We start from the raw sequence: 16,076 nt of genomic DNA, 5'->3' as shown, positions 1-16,076 counted from the left end.
AAGGGACATCCTTGATTTTATAAAGCATCCATACTTTACCTTACCACCAGTCTCTAGTCTCTAGTCTCCTGCCACTACATCCAGTTTCCCAGAAGTCCATTCCTTTCAATTGCTTTATTATTTCTTGGCTTCCCACTCATTCAACTCTATACCAAGGTATTTTTTTGTAATCAAATAAGTGATGGCAGAAGATGTAACCAGTTAGACGGGGCCTTCAAACATAGTTAAGGAAATCCTATGGAGTCGGCTTCAGCCACAAACAGAATCTACGTAAAGGAGCCTCCCTCGTAAGAACAAATACATTGTTGAGAAGGCAGCAGTTTTGGAACGTGAGTATGCTTGTAAAGTCTATTTACATTTGGCTTATGAAAGCAGAACAAAATATGAGTCCATACTACAAAAAGGAACACCCTTTATTGCCTTGAGAGAAACTGCAGACAATGATGTTCACGTTTTAGCGGGAGAAGGAAGTTGACAAGACATTTCGTGGTTTAATACCAGAACAAGCGAGCATGTTGAGACGAGGTGGAAAAAAAAAAAAAAAACCAAATCACTAGCTATGCACCTCATATTATAATCTACAACATTTCAAGAGCGAGAAAAAAAAATAGGAAAGAAAAATAAAATCCATTACCTTCAGTCCCAAGGGCCAAAACAGTGCTCGTCACTTCACTATAAATACAAAGTTGAATGCAGTGTTAGTTATTGGCAACCATAGCCTCGGGTGGAGAACCACTGTCCACTTTTTTTATGAGCAACATCTTTTGGGGAGGAAGGCCCTTGGCAGGGGGAGACACATCTGCATCAACAATGACAGAGTCGTCTTCTTTGAACTCTCCTCTTAACACTCCCATGGCAATTTCATTCTCAACCATTTGCTGTATAACTCTCTTCACTGGCCTGGCTCCAAAATTTGGGTCAAAGCCCAATTTTCCCAGAAGATCAACAGCTGCTTTTGTGTAATGGAGATCAATTTTCTTTTGTTTGAGTCTGTCTTTCACACGAATCATCTGCAATGATAATGCACATATATTAAAATAAAATAGAAACATACAAACGAACAGTCTCAGATTCAATTCATACAATTGCCTAATTATTTGCTTAATTCAACAAGAGAACCTGACATTTAAAAAACTAGAATAAACTATTGCATCAAAAAGAGAAGTGTGCATTTATTTATTTACAAGCTGTCTTTAAAGATATCCTTCAGAAAAAACAGAGGTCCCCCGATAAAGCTCATAAAACATTTGATCAAATGCATGCCAAATTGCAAACAATATGGCATATTATTTAATTATTCTTTCTCATATTCATCATCATAAATGAAAGGGTTCAGATATGTAGAACCAAAGTTAAGTTAGATTAAGGTGGTAACTTGTGTTTAAGTATTTCCTCCCAAAAAAAATACAGTCAGGTTCAAATTTGTTATGGCCATGCACTGATTATCAGATCACACAAATTTAAACTCATCACTCAAAAGCCAGTGAAAGCCCGTTTCAATGATGGATCGCCAACCCTTTTCTCCCCCAGCATCAGTTGCGTGGTTGCATCTATTGAAATAAGCACACAGTTAATCTAACCCCGCATCCGCAACATCTAAATTGGAGGTTGCATTGGGAAGCCATGAGATGACAGCTCCAGGCTTCCACAACACAGTTTTTCAGTGGCTTCTTTGGTCATCCACAAAGTCTAGTTAATGAAGATGCAAGTGGACAAAAAAAATCATGCACATTGGAATCTTAAAGTTTAAAGAGAAAAACTGATGATTAAGCACCTGTATCTCTACGATTCTGCGTATCTCTTTCGAGTCCAAAGGCTTGAAAACAATATACTCATCAATTCGGTTCATGAATTCCGGGCGGAAAGTTTGCCTTGCCAACTCAACAACCTGCCTTTTCATCAAATCATAAACTGCGTCCTTGCTATCCTCCGTATTTTGAAGAGTTTCAAGAATAACCTGGGACCCAATATTTGATGTCATTATCACAACACAGTTTGTAAAGCTGACCGTCCTCCCTTGAGAATCAGTTATTCTTCCATCATCCAGTAGTTGCAATAGAATGTTAAATACATCGTGATGTGCCTTTTCAATTTCATCAAAGAGTACAACAGAGTATGGTCTCCTACGAACAACTTCAGTGAGCTGTCCACCTTCTTCATAACCAACATAACCTGGTGGTGCACCAACTAAGCGTGATACTGCATGCTTTTCCATATACTCACTCATGTCGATTCTTACAAGAGCATTTTCTGTGTTAAAGAGGAAACCAGCTAGAGTCTTTGCAAGCTCTGTCTTACCAACACCAGTGGGGCCCAAGAACATGAAACTTGCTATTGGCCGGTTTGGGTCGGACAATCCTGCTCTTGAACGCCGAATTGCATCAGCTACTGATTTGACAGCCATATCCTGACCAACAACTCTCCTGTGTAAAACCTCTTCTAGCATGATCAGCTTGTCCCTTTCAGACTGTTGAAGGTTTTGTAATGGTATGCCTGTCCATTTACTAACAACTTCAGCAATATCAAGATCAGTGACCTCTTCACGAAGCAAAGATTTTCCAGACTTCCGGAAATCAGCAAGGTTCTGCTCAGCCTCTTCCAGCTGACGCTGAAGAGAAATCAGTGTTCCATATTTGAGCTCAGCAGCACGATTTAAGTCGTACTCGCGCTCAGCAGCTTCCATCTCCAGGTTGACTCTATCAATCTAATAGGAATTTCAAATAGAGTTTAGTATAATAGCAAATAAAATATCAGGCTCATCTGAAAAGGGTAGATTCTACACAGAAATAAGGACTACCTCCTCTTTAAGTGATCGTATTCGAGTCATCAGAACCTTCTCCTGCTCCCATTGTTCATTTAATTCTTTTTGTTTCTGTTTGAGTGAAGCTAGATCATTTTCCAGCTTGCTTAATCTCTCTTTGGATGCTTTATCAGTATCATTTTTCAAGGATAGTTTTTCCATCTCCAATTTTAGCACAGCTCTATCTATTTCATCCAACTCAGTAGGCTTAGAAGTGATTTCCATCTTCAGCTTTGCAGCAGCTTCATCAACAAGATCAATGGCTGAAAAAGGGGAAAAAGGTTTTAAACAATATATAGCTCTGGTCCAGAAAGTAATGGACATTGGACACAGAAATAAGTCCTTGAAAACTTACCATAGGAAATTGATCACCTAGTCCAATACAGAACACACTAAAAATAAACTTAAAATAAATTAGGAGGAAGTAAGAAAAAAAACATCTTTTTCCCTTCTCTTTGTTCTTTGAGAAAACTTCGGAGGGTTGGCTAGAGAGCAAACCCATTTCCATCAGATGTCATACCAACTGTCAACATTGACTGGCCATTGCCATATAGAGAGCTTTCTGAGCATCACTGCATCTCCAGTGCATTCAACCATTGTGTAAATGAATCCCACAAATGAATAGGATGTTCGAAGATATCAATGTATCAGGGGCAGAAACAAACATGTAAAAATAAAGGATAACCATGAGCATTTATCCTTTTCTTCTTGATACAAATAAAATTTGAATTTTCAAATTTGAAGGAGTTATGGTTTATCAGCTACCCAACAAATTTCTCCTCAAATTGATTGGTCAATTGATATTAGGAAAAAGAAGAACAGATGACTAATGCCACCAGGACAAAAACTCAAGATTAAAACAGAAACAAAAAGTTATTATATACCTTTATCAGGCAAAAAACGATCAGTAATATATTGATCTGAAAGAACTGCTGCTGAAACAAGGGCGCTGTCTGATATTTTGACACCATGATGCAGCTCATAACGCTCACGCAATCCACGCAGAATGGAAACTGTGTCTTCGACAGATGGCTGACCGCAAAACACTTGTTGAAATCTACGCTCAAGAGCAGGATCCTTTTCAATGTATTTCCTATACTCATTCAATGTGGTGGCTCCTATGCATCGGAGCTCACCTCGACCAAGCATTGGTTTCAACAAGTTTCCAGCATCCATAGCACCAGTTGTAGCCCCTATGCATCAATTATATGAAAGGGACCACAGAATCAACAAGGTGGTGAATATTGAAAATTAAAATAAGAAACTGCAATAAGTGGAAATGTCAATTTGAGGAAGCCCCAACACACACTGACGCATATGTTACCCAATTTTAATTGCAGTTGAAATCATTAAGCTCTTTAAAATTGTTCTATCATCATAAATCGTCACTTTAAAAAATATATTCTACTTCTAAATGGAGCTCCATTTCCTTTGGACAGAACAAATCTTGAGCATTAAGTGGGAGCTCATCATGTACTTATTTATTTTTGATAAAAAAAAAAACTTTAAATTGATAGAATCATTTATTGTATTTTCATCATATGAGAGTTCTACTTGGCATTAAATTGTCATCATAAAGTGCCACATATATATATTTCAATAATCCTCTTAATACTTCAGGATGTTTTCACAGTTATGTAAATGGCATCATAAAGTCAAAAGAATCACCTAATAAAATGTATTTGCATAACTCTCAACAAAACTAACTACACATTTAAAATGTGGATTTGTTCAAGTTGGCCGAGATCATATATTTTTAATGCAGTTTTATACTCTTCATTACATCAAAGGTGGGCCTTGGATCAATGGTAAGGTTGCTCCTTTGTGACTGGTTGGTCACAGGTTCGAGTCTAAGACAACAGCTTCTTTGTATATAGCAAGGTAAGGCTGCATACACTGTGATGACCCTCCCCTACCCTCGCAAAGCGGGGAGCCTTATGGCCCAGGGACGCACTTTTTTTTTTTTTACATCGAAGTTCACTTATTTTACACATTTTTCTTCATTTCATTCTTTAAAATTTCCTGTCTGAATTCCTGCCTTCTTCAAAACCTTATTTTTAAAGTACCACAAGCAATTTACACAGTTTTTACTTTCAATCCATATCTGAAATTGTTTTTTTTTCCCTTTTTTTTTCCAAGTCCTCCCAGAACAAGTAAAATTGCTAATTCAGCAGAACTCGTACAGTTTTTGGCCAATTGCGATGTTAACATGAATAAATAACTTCAGGGAGCAAATCACCTAGGAAAAACCATTGTAGATTCTCGACAACAGGAAGCAAAGAAACTCAAGTAGAGTACAAACCTGCACCAACAACAGTATGGATCTCATCAATGAACAAGATAATCTGCCCATTTGAAGAGGTGACTTCCTTCAGCACAGCTTTTAGTCTTTCCTCAAAATCTCCACGGAACTTAGCACCAGCAACCAATGAACCCATGTCCAGGGAGATCAACTGCCCATACAACCCGAAACAAATAATATATAAATATAATGTTGATTAAAAATGAACATCAACAAGAAAGCATTTCATCTTAGATACAAACGAAATTGTATAGTGGAATTGTCAAACCATAACAAATGCATTCAAGCTTGATTGCATAGGTTGGGCATTACACAATACCGAGTTAGAATTTGATCATGCATTCAGAATTCCAGACATGATGCGAAAAATAGAAAAAAAAAAAAAAATGCATTATTAATCTGAGGTTCCATTTCAAGGACAATAATATATTTAGCACTGAAAATTTATGATGAGGGCAAGCCTTGACTCAACAATAAGAGCATTACATCCAATCCTGAAAGTCACTGGTTCAAATCACAAAAGAACATCTCCAAGCATGGAGGTAATACCACGTATATCTTGCCCTCCCAAAACCGATGATGGCGAGGGAGCCTTGGGGGTGTTAACTTACATCTACATTCACATTTTTGTGAATTCAAGATAAAATTATCCGCCTCACCAAATCATTCCATGAAAGACTACAGGGACATCTTTGAAACTCAACATAACTCAGCCTATGTCATGTCCAGTATCCTAACTTTCACACCACCAGTCCCAAGCCCCGAGAAAGGTGGGATTTGTGGGAGTGTAATCATCAACAGCCAACCTAAAACTTAAACTAAATAATTATCCATTAAAACATAAATATGCTTATCAACAAATAATATAAAACCAATGTATTGGCATCGATTCGAGTATTAAATTTCAAAAGATCAAATTTGATAATGCTCTGAACTGCTATCTGCCCAGATTGGAGCTAGTGCATGTAAAAAATTATTAGTATTATTCAAAACATTGGATCCAATAAAGACATCAACAAAAAAAAAAAAAATTGATATTTATTTATAGGAGTATAGGAGATTTCCAAGGGGAGCTTAAGCGCAACGGTGAAGTTGTTGCCGTGTGACCTGGAGATCAAGTGTTCGAGGCGTGGAAACAGCCTCTTGCAAAAATGCAAGGTAAGGTTGCATACAATAGACCCAATTGTGGCTCGCCCCTTTCCCGGACCCCGCATACGTATACTATAGACCCAATTGTGGCTCGCCCCTTTCCCGGACCCCGCATACGCAGGAGCTTTGTAGGAGATTTCCCTTGGCAAATGCTGGGTAGGGAGAGAATCTGGTTCCTAATGAACTGTTAGTCAAATTCTATATTTTAATGAAATTATTTAAATTAGCTTCAATTTTGGCCAATTTCCTAGTAATATTTAAATATCACCATCAAACCATAAATGTCTGATGAAGCAAATATAGCACAGTTCTGTACACAACAAGACATAAGAACAACAATTAATATATATATATATATATATATATATATATATGTAAACAAAAATGCAGCATAAATCCAATACCCAATTCCCACAAACAGAAGCCCGTTAAAGAAGAGAAAGCAGATCTAATGAAACATATTAACAACAGTCTGTCACACTCAGAGCTATATATTGCGTCAAATAAAAAGATTCAAACACTTTTGTTCATAATTTAAGTAAATGAATTCACTTAAAACACAAGAAAGTTTACTACCTTTCGATTCAGAAGCGGTTCAGGAACATCCCCACGCACAATTCTTTGAGCTAATCTGCAAAATAACACAAAATGTTTAGTAATCAAAAGAACAACAATTTAAAAAAAAAAAAAAAGAAATTTTAAACTCCCAGCAACAACACAAGTACCCAACTGTCAACATCATAAATGAAACATTTTGCTTGCATCATCAATTGAGTCTAAAAAGGAAACAATCTATCTACAATAGATAAATAATCAAACCCTGTAAAATGGAATTCCAAGTGTGCTAATGAGGATGAAATTTTGATTTAGCAGTAGTTTAGAAGCGAGAGCGAGGAGAGGGGCAAACCAGATAGCACCATTGATTCCGGCATATTCTTTCTTTTCCGAGTATCTATTTGAAATGACATGGAATTTTGATTTAGCAGTATTTTAGAGGCGAGACTGAGGTGAGAGTAGCAGATGTATGATAATCAAACTGAAAATAACCATTGTTTCTGGCATATGGCATAATGCGGCTAATCTGGTAGGACTGTTCCAGGTTATAAGGACTGGTAAGGAAGCTACGCGAGCCTTGCATCACAGTTAAGTTAATATGGGTTTTCACAGTTCTCTTATAGCAGAAATGAAGATTTTTAACTTGAATAATTTGAAGGACGGATCATTATGTATTACAGAGTTTGCAAGAAGGTGTGCTTCTTACTTGCATCTGGATGCAAAGGAACTTCAATGGCTGCTGAACCGAATGGATCAGTTTTGGTCTGGACCTTGTGAATTACACAAGGGTTTGAGAGAGAGAGGGAGGGAGGGAGGGAGGAGGGGGGTGAGTGGAGGTGAAGAGGAATTAGTTAGAAGATTTCTACTGCCCTCATCACGGCTTGAAGAACATTGGCAGCCGTGAGGAATGGAGAGGATGGAGTATCTTCCAGCACCATTACACCTAAGCTCTGTGCCAACCTCAGTAAAGGATTTAAGGGTTTCCCACGAGAGTACAACTGCTAGTGGGCTGGCATGGGGAGATTTCAGGAGAGAAATCATACTTGAAGGGGAGGATCTTTGATAGGGAGGATATGGTGGTAATTTGAATTCAAGGAGATTTGGGCCTTCAAATATTGGGCCTATTTGGAATAATAATAACTCATGGACTATGAAATAGAAGTTAAGGGGGTTGAATTTCAGGGTTTCCTGCAAGGGTACAATTGGTGGTGGTTGGACTGACGTTGGGAAATTTCATGAATCGGTAGAGAAATCAGAGTCATTAGAGTATTTTGCATCAAGTCAGCACACTTGCCAATTGAGGACCTTTAATAAAATATAGTTGTAGGCATTAGCTGCCTCACTTGGTCCACATTTGAAGGGAAGATTCACTGACAGGAAAGAAATGGTGGGAATGTAAATTCAAGGAGAATTAGACCTTCAAAATGTTGGGCCGATTTGGAATGGTAATAACTCATGGGCTGTAAAACAGAAGTTTAGGAAGTTGGATATGTCCAGGTTGAATGGTGATAAAAGCTCAGCAGTGGAAGGGGACCTGAAAGTAATGAAGGATCAGGCTGTAAGGGAGACAGTGGGTCAGGTACTGAGGGCATTGATGAAGTGGCAAAAGATGATGCATATGGGTCGGATATTTCAAGTTCAGATGTATTTGTGGGTCCACTATTTTCAGGATATTTTGATTTTTGTACTCTTTAATTTACACCTGAATTAACTGCAAACCATAATATCCTAAATTTCCTTTTTATCTTGTTTTCTCATTTTGTTCACAAAGTATATCTTCTAAATCCCAATATCAGTAATGTTCTTAAATACAAATTTCCCTGTAAGTTGGATGTACTAGGTTAGGGTGTTACATTGGATATTCTTTAACAAGGTGACACCCCAATCTGTCTATATCCCTAAACATGAGTATGGCCCCAACCCTAATACAAGAGACCTCTCTTAGGTACTATGGGATACCAACAACATCTAGCAGCTTGTTTGAGGAGACTTAAAACTCTCTGAGAAAGATACATCTATTCAAGTGATTTTAAAGCAATTTAACTTCTCAACAAGTCTCTAATATACTTCAGAATTAGTCAACGAGTCAATCAGATTTAGCAAAAAACCTTAGAAAACAATTTTGGTAAGATATGGATAGTATTATACAAGGGATACCAGGGTTTGAAAAAACATTCATAGGAGTTGATTTGAATGAACACATTGGAAAGCATAGTATAGATTATGGGAGGATACATGGAGGCCATGTATTTGGAGATAAGAGAGGCTGGTGATGTGATTTTAGATTTTGCTGTTAGGATTCCCAATCAATTGGGATTTCTATTTAATGTTATGGTTCCTCAAATCAACTGGGATTTCTAATCAGATCAATGTGTTAGGATTCTCAAATCAATTAGGATGGAGTCTATTAAGGATTTGGATTGGAATATTTTACATTCCTAATAGGAGTACAGTTCCCTACCATATATATATATATATATGTATGTATGTATATATATATATATATATATATGTATGTATGTATATATATATATATATATGTATGTATGTATATATATATATATATATATATGTATGTATGTATATATATATATATATATATGTATGTATGTATGTATATGTATATATATATATGTATGTATGTATGTATATATATATATGTATGTATGTATGTATGTATCTATGTAACCCTATCGGGCTTTTTTCATTCAAGCAATAACATAATTCATAGCCTTTGGCTAATTTGGAGGCAAATCCCCTTGAAGTGATCAACCCTATTTTCTCTGTCAGTCTTCCATCTTTTCAATTTCCCTACAATAAAACCCTAAAGGTCTTATCATCTGATATCAAAGTCGATGTTCTTGTGGATGTCGTTAAACCCATTGACAAAGTGTTAATTTTGGTCTGAATCCATTTCCATCAGGTTTTCTTTCATTATATAAAGAAGAAATTTACATAGTTGTTGACTAATTTTCAGCACATTTTCAGCACCTAAATGCTGCCAAATTTTCAGCATTATTTACAGCCTAATTTTCTTCTATATACAATCTAAATATTTCAACTAAATTATTTACAGCCTAATTATCCTAAATTATCTCCATAACATCCCCCCCTCAAAATAATGTTTGTAGATAAAGAAACATCAATTTGTCAACCAAAAACAGATGCCGGTGCCGAGAAAGAGGTTTGGTGAACATGTCTGCAGTTTGACGTTCGGTGGAAATGTGAGGAAGAGTAATCACTTGTTTGTCAAAGGATTCACGTATGGAATGGCAATCGACTATGATATGTTTCGTACACTCATGGAAGACAGGATTAGCGGCGATCTGAATAGCATTGGTGTTATAAACATGAAGAGGAGTAGAATAAAGCTGAGAAAAACCAAGTTCACCCAATAACCCACAAAGCCATGTGTTCTCAGAGCATGCGGAAGACATAGCACGATACTCTGACTCAGTGGAGGACTTGGAAAATCTGTCTTGCTTCTTACTCTTCCAAGAAATGAGTGCATTGCCTAAGAAGATGCACCAGCCAATACCAGAGCAATGAGTATCCGCACATCCGGCCCAATCAGCATCACTATACCCCACCAACTATAAAGAAGATTCCTTAGGAAAGAACAACCCGTGTGTAGAAGTGCCCTTCAAATATTCAATAATGCGGCGGACAGTGGCTAAATGAAGATGTCGGGGAGCTTGCATAAATTGACTGACTTGCTGCATAGAAAAAGAAATATCAGGACGATTAATTGTTAAGTAGTTCAAACTCCCAACAAGCTGCCGATACAAGGATGGATCTAATAGAAGCTCGCCTTCCTCCTGATGAAGCTTAAGATTTACCTCCAAGGGAGTAAGAACAGAGTTACCGGATTGGAGACTAGCCAATGAAATCACTTCCTGCGTGTATTTGTGCTAGTGTAACAACATACCAGTCGGAGTAAGCTACACCTCAAGGCCAAGAGAGTACTGTAGGGAACCAAGATCTTTCATGTGAAAAGAGGCCTTGAGATGCTATTGTAATTGCTTAATTAACTCGGTATTAGAGCCAGTAATCACAATGTCATCAACATATACCAGAAGCAATACAATTCCTCCAGAAGTCTTGCGAAGAAAAAGAGAGGAATCAAATTGGCTCTGAGTAAAATGAAAAGCAAGCAGGGTAGAGCAAAATTTATCAAACCATGCACGCGGAGCCTATTTCAGTCCATACAAGGATCGGCGTAGCTGACAAACCTCTGAGGAAGGTGTAGCTGACAGATTTCTTCCTTCAAATCCGCATGTAGAAAAGCATTGTTCACATCCATCTGCCGAAGAGACCACCCCTGCAACGCAGCAAGTGCCAAGATAGTCCGCACAGTAGTCATTTTGGCAATAGGTGCAAAGGTTTCTTCATAATCAATACCATACTTCTGCCAGTTCCCAAGAGCCACGAGATGGGCCTCATATCTGTTCACTGTCTAGTGACCCATCAGACCGGAACTTGACTAAGAATACCCATTTAAAACCAATAGGTTTGACACCAAAGGGAGAAGTCACAAGATCCCAAGTGTGATTATCTTAAAGAAGTTGGATTTCTTCTTGCATGGTCTGCTGCCAACATGCTTGGGTGGCTACCTGGGTATATGAGTGAGGAACAAAAACAATGTTGAGAGTAGCAGTAAGCGAGGTATGAGGAAAACCATACCTATTCGGTGGATATATAACTTGGGTGGAGCGCCGAGGAACCCCAGAATCATATGACGGATCAGTGTCTAGAATGGGCATTGAAGAAGGTGGAGAACGTCGATGATACACCACACCCAGTTTAAATCGCTTAATAGAAAAAGACACATCATCAAAAGCGGGAAGAAAAGTAATAGGGGTATCAAAAATAACCCGAGACTGAAAGAAATATTGATTTTCGAAGAAAATCACATTCCGGGAGATTTGGAATTTGTTTGCATGAGCATCATAACAAACAAATCCTTTCTGAGTAGTACTATATATCATAAAGGCACACGTGACAGATTGGCCAGCAAGCTTGTGACGCTCAACAGGTGGTAGATGAACAAAACAAACACACCCAAAAGTATGAAAGGATTGATACTCAAGAGATATGCCAAATAATCAAAAATAGAGAGAATCATAATTTAAAGTGGCAGTAGGCAAATGATTGATCAAATAGACAGCAGTAGATAAAGCTTCTACCCATAACTTGGCAAGTACAGAAGAATCAATCAACAAAGTACGAACAACATCTAACAGATGACGATTCTTACACTCAGCAACTCCATTTTGTTGAGGGGTATAAGGACAAGAACGCTAGGAAATGATCCCCTTTTGCCGAAGAAATGTTTGAAAAGAATGAGACATGGACCTTAGCATGAACAATAGCATAATACTCGTTCCAAAGATAAAACCAGAATAAAACTGTTCAATACGTAAATTACCTTGACTGTAATTACTAATTTCCAACTCCAATTGAAACTTCTGAGCACTGTGATCTTGTTGGTAAATACGGTGGAGATAATCCCACATAGCCTAAGTTATAGTAAAACGGTGAAGATTGGTCACAAGGTGAGATTCAATCGTCCCCACAACCAAGAGATCACCTTAGCATCCTTGACCTCATTAGTGGGAACTTGAGCAGAACTATCAATATGATTTGATAATTTGTTCCCTTTCAAGAACATTTAAAATTGGAATTCCCATGTAAGGAAATTCTTTCCAGTAAATCAAACAATAGTCTTTTTGTTAAAATGTCAACCTAGAATATCTTTGTAAATAAAAAACAAATTAGGAAAGTGAGTAATTATGGGGGATTTGATTTCATTTAATAGGAAATTATTTCCTTGATTAGAATAGGTTATTGTATTATATATTGGATTGTACGTAAGAACAAAATTATGAAAGAAATATTTTTTTTCAATTTTTCTTCTTTCATGGTATCAGAGCTAGGGTTTCTTAAACACAGCTAAAACAATGGCTGACAACAAAGACTCTATCTCCTCTGCAAACATCACCGGTGATTCAGAGGTTACATCCGGTGGGAGTTCGAATGATAACACAGTTTTTCCATTTTCACTGGAAAAATTAAACGGAAAAAATTTCCGTGAATGGGCTCAGTCCATTAAACTAGTAATTGAGGGAAAAGGAAAGCTTGGTTACCTTACCGGTGAGCGAAGGAAACCAGATCCATCCGACGCCGTCGCCTTGCAAAGATGGAGGTCCAAAAATTCCATGGTCACGGCTTGGCTCGTCAATTCAATGCAACCATCAATCGGAAAAATTTATTTGTTTTTGCCGACGGCGAAGGAGGTCTGGGAAGCCATACGTGAGACGTACTCCGATGGCGAGAGTTACTCTCAAATCTTCGACATCAAGACCCGATTGTGGCAGATGAGGCAAGGCGAGAGAGGGGTTACCGAGTATTTCATGGAGATGAGTCATCTCTGGCAGGAGCTCGATCTGAGCATCGACGAAGAGTGGGAGTGCTCCAGCAATAGCACACGATACCGAAGGAGGCTCGAAAACGAGAGGGTCGTCGAGTTTCTTGCCAGCCTGAATCAAGAGCTCGACGACGTGAGGGGACGGATCCTTGGCCGGCGCCCTCTTCCTTCAACCCGAGAAGTTTTTGCAGAGGTCAGGCGTGAGGAGAACAGGAGACAGGTAATGTTGCGACCCCAAAATGACTCCGCTGGGCTGGACCCGGCTGCACGTGGATCTGCCCAAAAATTAGATGGGCCTCACGCCGGGCCGGATGCTTCAGCCCTTACATTAAAAGGCCCAAGAGGACCTAGTCAACGGCCACAAAGAGGTAAAATGTGGTGTGAACATTATCGAAAAACAGGTCATTCATAAAATACCTGCTGGGAGATTCATGGAAAACCGGCAGACTGGAAACCGAGACAATACCACAAAAATCGTGGGTACCAGGCCAACACTAGTGGGTCAAATGAAAGATCACAAGGAAAGAACAATGATACCACATCCGGCAGTGTATTCAGTCCTGAACAGTTGGATCAGTTATATAAGATGTTTTCATCAATGCAAACATCGGGTCAGTCTTCCTCTGGTTCTCTGGCTCATCGAGGTAATCATCTGACAGCTTTAAAAACCACATCTTGTTACAAATGCCCTTGGATAATTGATTCGGGTGCGTCCGATCATATGACTTGGTCATATCAATATTTTTCATCCTACTCCCCATATGCCGGGAATTTGAAGGTAAAAATTGCAGATGGATCTCTCTCACCAGTTGCTGGAAAAGGAAGTATTCGCATATCTAATTCCTTAACTTTACAATCAGTCTTACATGTCCCCAAGTTATCCTGCAATCTGTTATCTATCAGTCAGTTAACAAAAGACTCAAATTGTTCCGCTAAATTTGTTTCCTCCCATTGTGTTTTTCAGGACCTATCATTGGGGAAGACGATTGGCACTGCTAAAGCGTATGAGGGACTCTACTACTTTGAGGAGGCAAGTTTGAGTGAATTATGTAATACTGCAATTTGTGATTCTGCATCTACTTCTAAAAATAGTGAACTTTTGTTATGGCATTCGCAGATGGGTCATCCCAATTTTCAATATTTAAAACGTTTGTTTCCTTCTCTTTGTTCAAATAAAATGGCTTCTGAGTTTCAATGTGAAGTATGTGAGCTTGCTAAACATCGTCGTACTTCGTTCCCATCATCCATATACAAACCATCTCGCCCATTTGCTATGTTTCACAGTGATGTATAGGGTCCCTCACGTTCCCTAAATCTCACCAATACAAAATGGTTTGTGACCTTTATCGATGACCATACTCATCTTTGTTGGGTCTACTTACTTAAAGACAAAACTGAAGTCCGTTCCATTTTTATCAATTTTCATACCATGATTCATACACAGTTCCAGACTCATATTCAGATCCTACGCACTGATAATGGTACGGAATATTTCAATACCATCCTGGGAACTTATCTTCAAGATCATGGGATTATTCATCAAAGTTCTTGTGTGGATACCCCTCAACAAAATGGGGTTGCTGAACAAAAAAATAGACATATACTTGAAGTCGCCCAGGCTTTAATGTTTACTACTCACATGAAACATTATTTTTGGGGCAATGCCATCTTAACAACCACACATCTCATTAATCGAATGCCAAGTCGAGTACTCTCATTTGTCACTCCTCTACAGAAATTTCAGGAAAACTTTCCTAACTCTCGACTCCCTTCCAGTCTCCCACTGAAAATTTTTGGCTGTACTGCGTTTGTTCATGTCCATGCACACCACCACAATAAATTGGATCCTTGTGCCATTAAATGTGTTTTTATTGGTTATTCACCTACCCAAAAAGGATACAAATGCTATGACCCGGTCTCAAAACGACTATTCGTTAGTCTTGATGTCACCTTTTTTGCAACCACTCCTTATTTCTCAAAGCCACTCCTTATTTCTCAAAGCCCTCTCTTCAGGGGGAGAAATGGAGGAGTGAAGATCAGTTCTTTGATCCTTTTACTATTGAATCTGCGATTACTCCAGTTACTTCATTCCCTGGCCCGTCTATTGAGTCTTCCATTACAGTACTTCTTGATCTGCCAAACACAACTGAACACTTACCCTCAGGGGGAGATGCAAGAGAACAAAACAACGCAGACATACTGGTTTACTCAAGAAAGCCGAAAACAAAGGAGAAGGAGAACCTCATATCTGAAGCACCAATAGCGTTGGACCCGGTGATGGCTCCGAATAATCATGATCTGGTAATTGAGTCTTCTTCTGACAATTCTGCACCTGATGATATCAATCTACCTATTGCAATCAGAAAACAAACCAGGTCATGTATTCAATATCCTTGGTCGAAATACATGTCTTATAAAAGCTTGTCTACAGGATATCGTGCATTTGTCTCTAATCTGGACAGGACGAAAGTACCAAAAAACATTCAGGAAGCTCTAAAAATACCAGAATGGAGAGAGACAGTCTTGGAAGAAATGCGAGCCCTAGAAAAAAATGGAACTTGGAAGTTGACAGATCTACCGAAAGGGAAGAAGCCAGTAGGTTGTAAATAGGTTTTCACAATGAAATGTAAATCTGATGGAACAGTTGAAAGATATAAAGCCAGACTTGTTGCAAAAGGCTTTACACAGACCTACGGCTTTGACTATACTAAGACATTTGCACCAGTGGCAAACTTAAATACAGTTCGGGTTCTCTTGTCCCTGGCAGCCAATTTAGATTGGCCACTACAACAGCTTGATATCAAAAATGCTTTCTTAAATGGAGAATTAGAAGAGGAAGTTTA

At 38.4% G+C, this 16,076-nt stretch overlaps 1 protein-coding gene across 2 annotated transcripts in view; it reads right to left on the bottom strand.

The window, feature by feature from the left end:
• Positions 1 to 336: 336 nt before the first annotated feature.
• Positions 337 to 16,076, bottom strand: part of LOC131152005 (chaperone protein ClpB4, mitochondrial) — an 82,099-nt gene continuing 66,359 nt past the window's right edge. Inside the window, exons 5-11 of one of the 2 annotated variants that reach the window (XR_009135810.1) lie at positions 6,828 to 6,882; positions 5,103 to 5,253; positions 3,685 to 3,993; positions 2,798 to 3,063; positions 1,775 to 2,704; positions 635 to 1,010; positions 337 to 431 (exon numbers count right to left, since the gene is read on the bottom strand). Coding sequence is in view for 1 of the 2 variants with exons in the window: in XM_058103557.1 (XP_057959540.1) it covers positions 699 to 1,010; positions 1,775 to 2,704; positions 2,798 to 3,063; positions 3,685 to 3,993; positions 5,103 to 5,253; positions 6,828 to 6,882 (2,023 nt within the window). In the remaining variant the exon portion in view is untranslated. Of the gene's footprint in view, positions 1,011 to 1,774; positions 2,705 to 2,797; positions 3,064 to 3,684; positions 3,994 to 5,102; positions 5,254 to 6,827; positions 6,883 to 16,076 lie in introns of both variants that reach the window. The other variant, XM_058103557.1, reaches the window with a different exon arrangement.

Source organism: Malania oleifera, chromosome 3 (assembly GCF_029873635.1).
Source record: "Malania oleifera isolate guangnan ecotype guangnan chromosome 3, ASM2987363v1, whole genome shotgun sequence".
Classification (NCBI taxonomy): domain Eukaryota; kingdom Viridiplantae; phylum Streptophyta; class Magnoliopsida; order Santalales; family Ximeniaceae; genus Malania; species Malania oleifera.
Note: the sequence above shows the minus strand (reverse complement) of the source record. Positions and strands in the feature narration are given on the sequence as shown.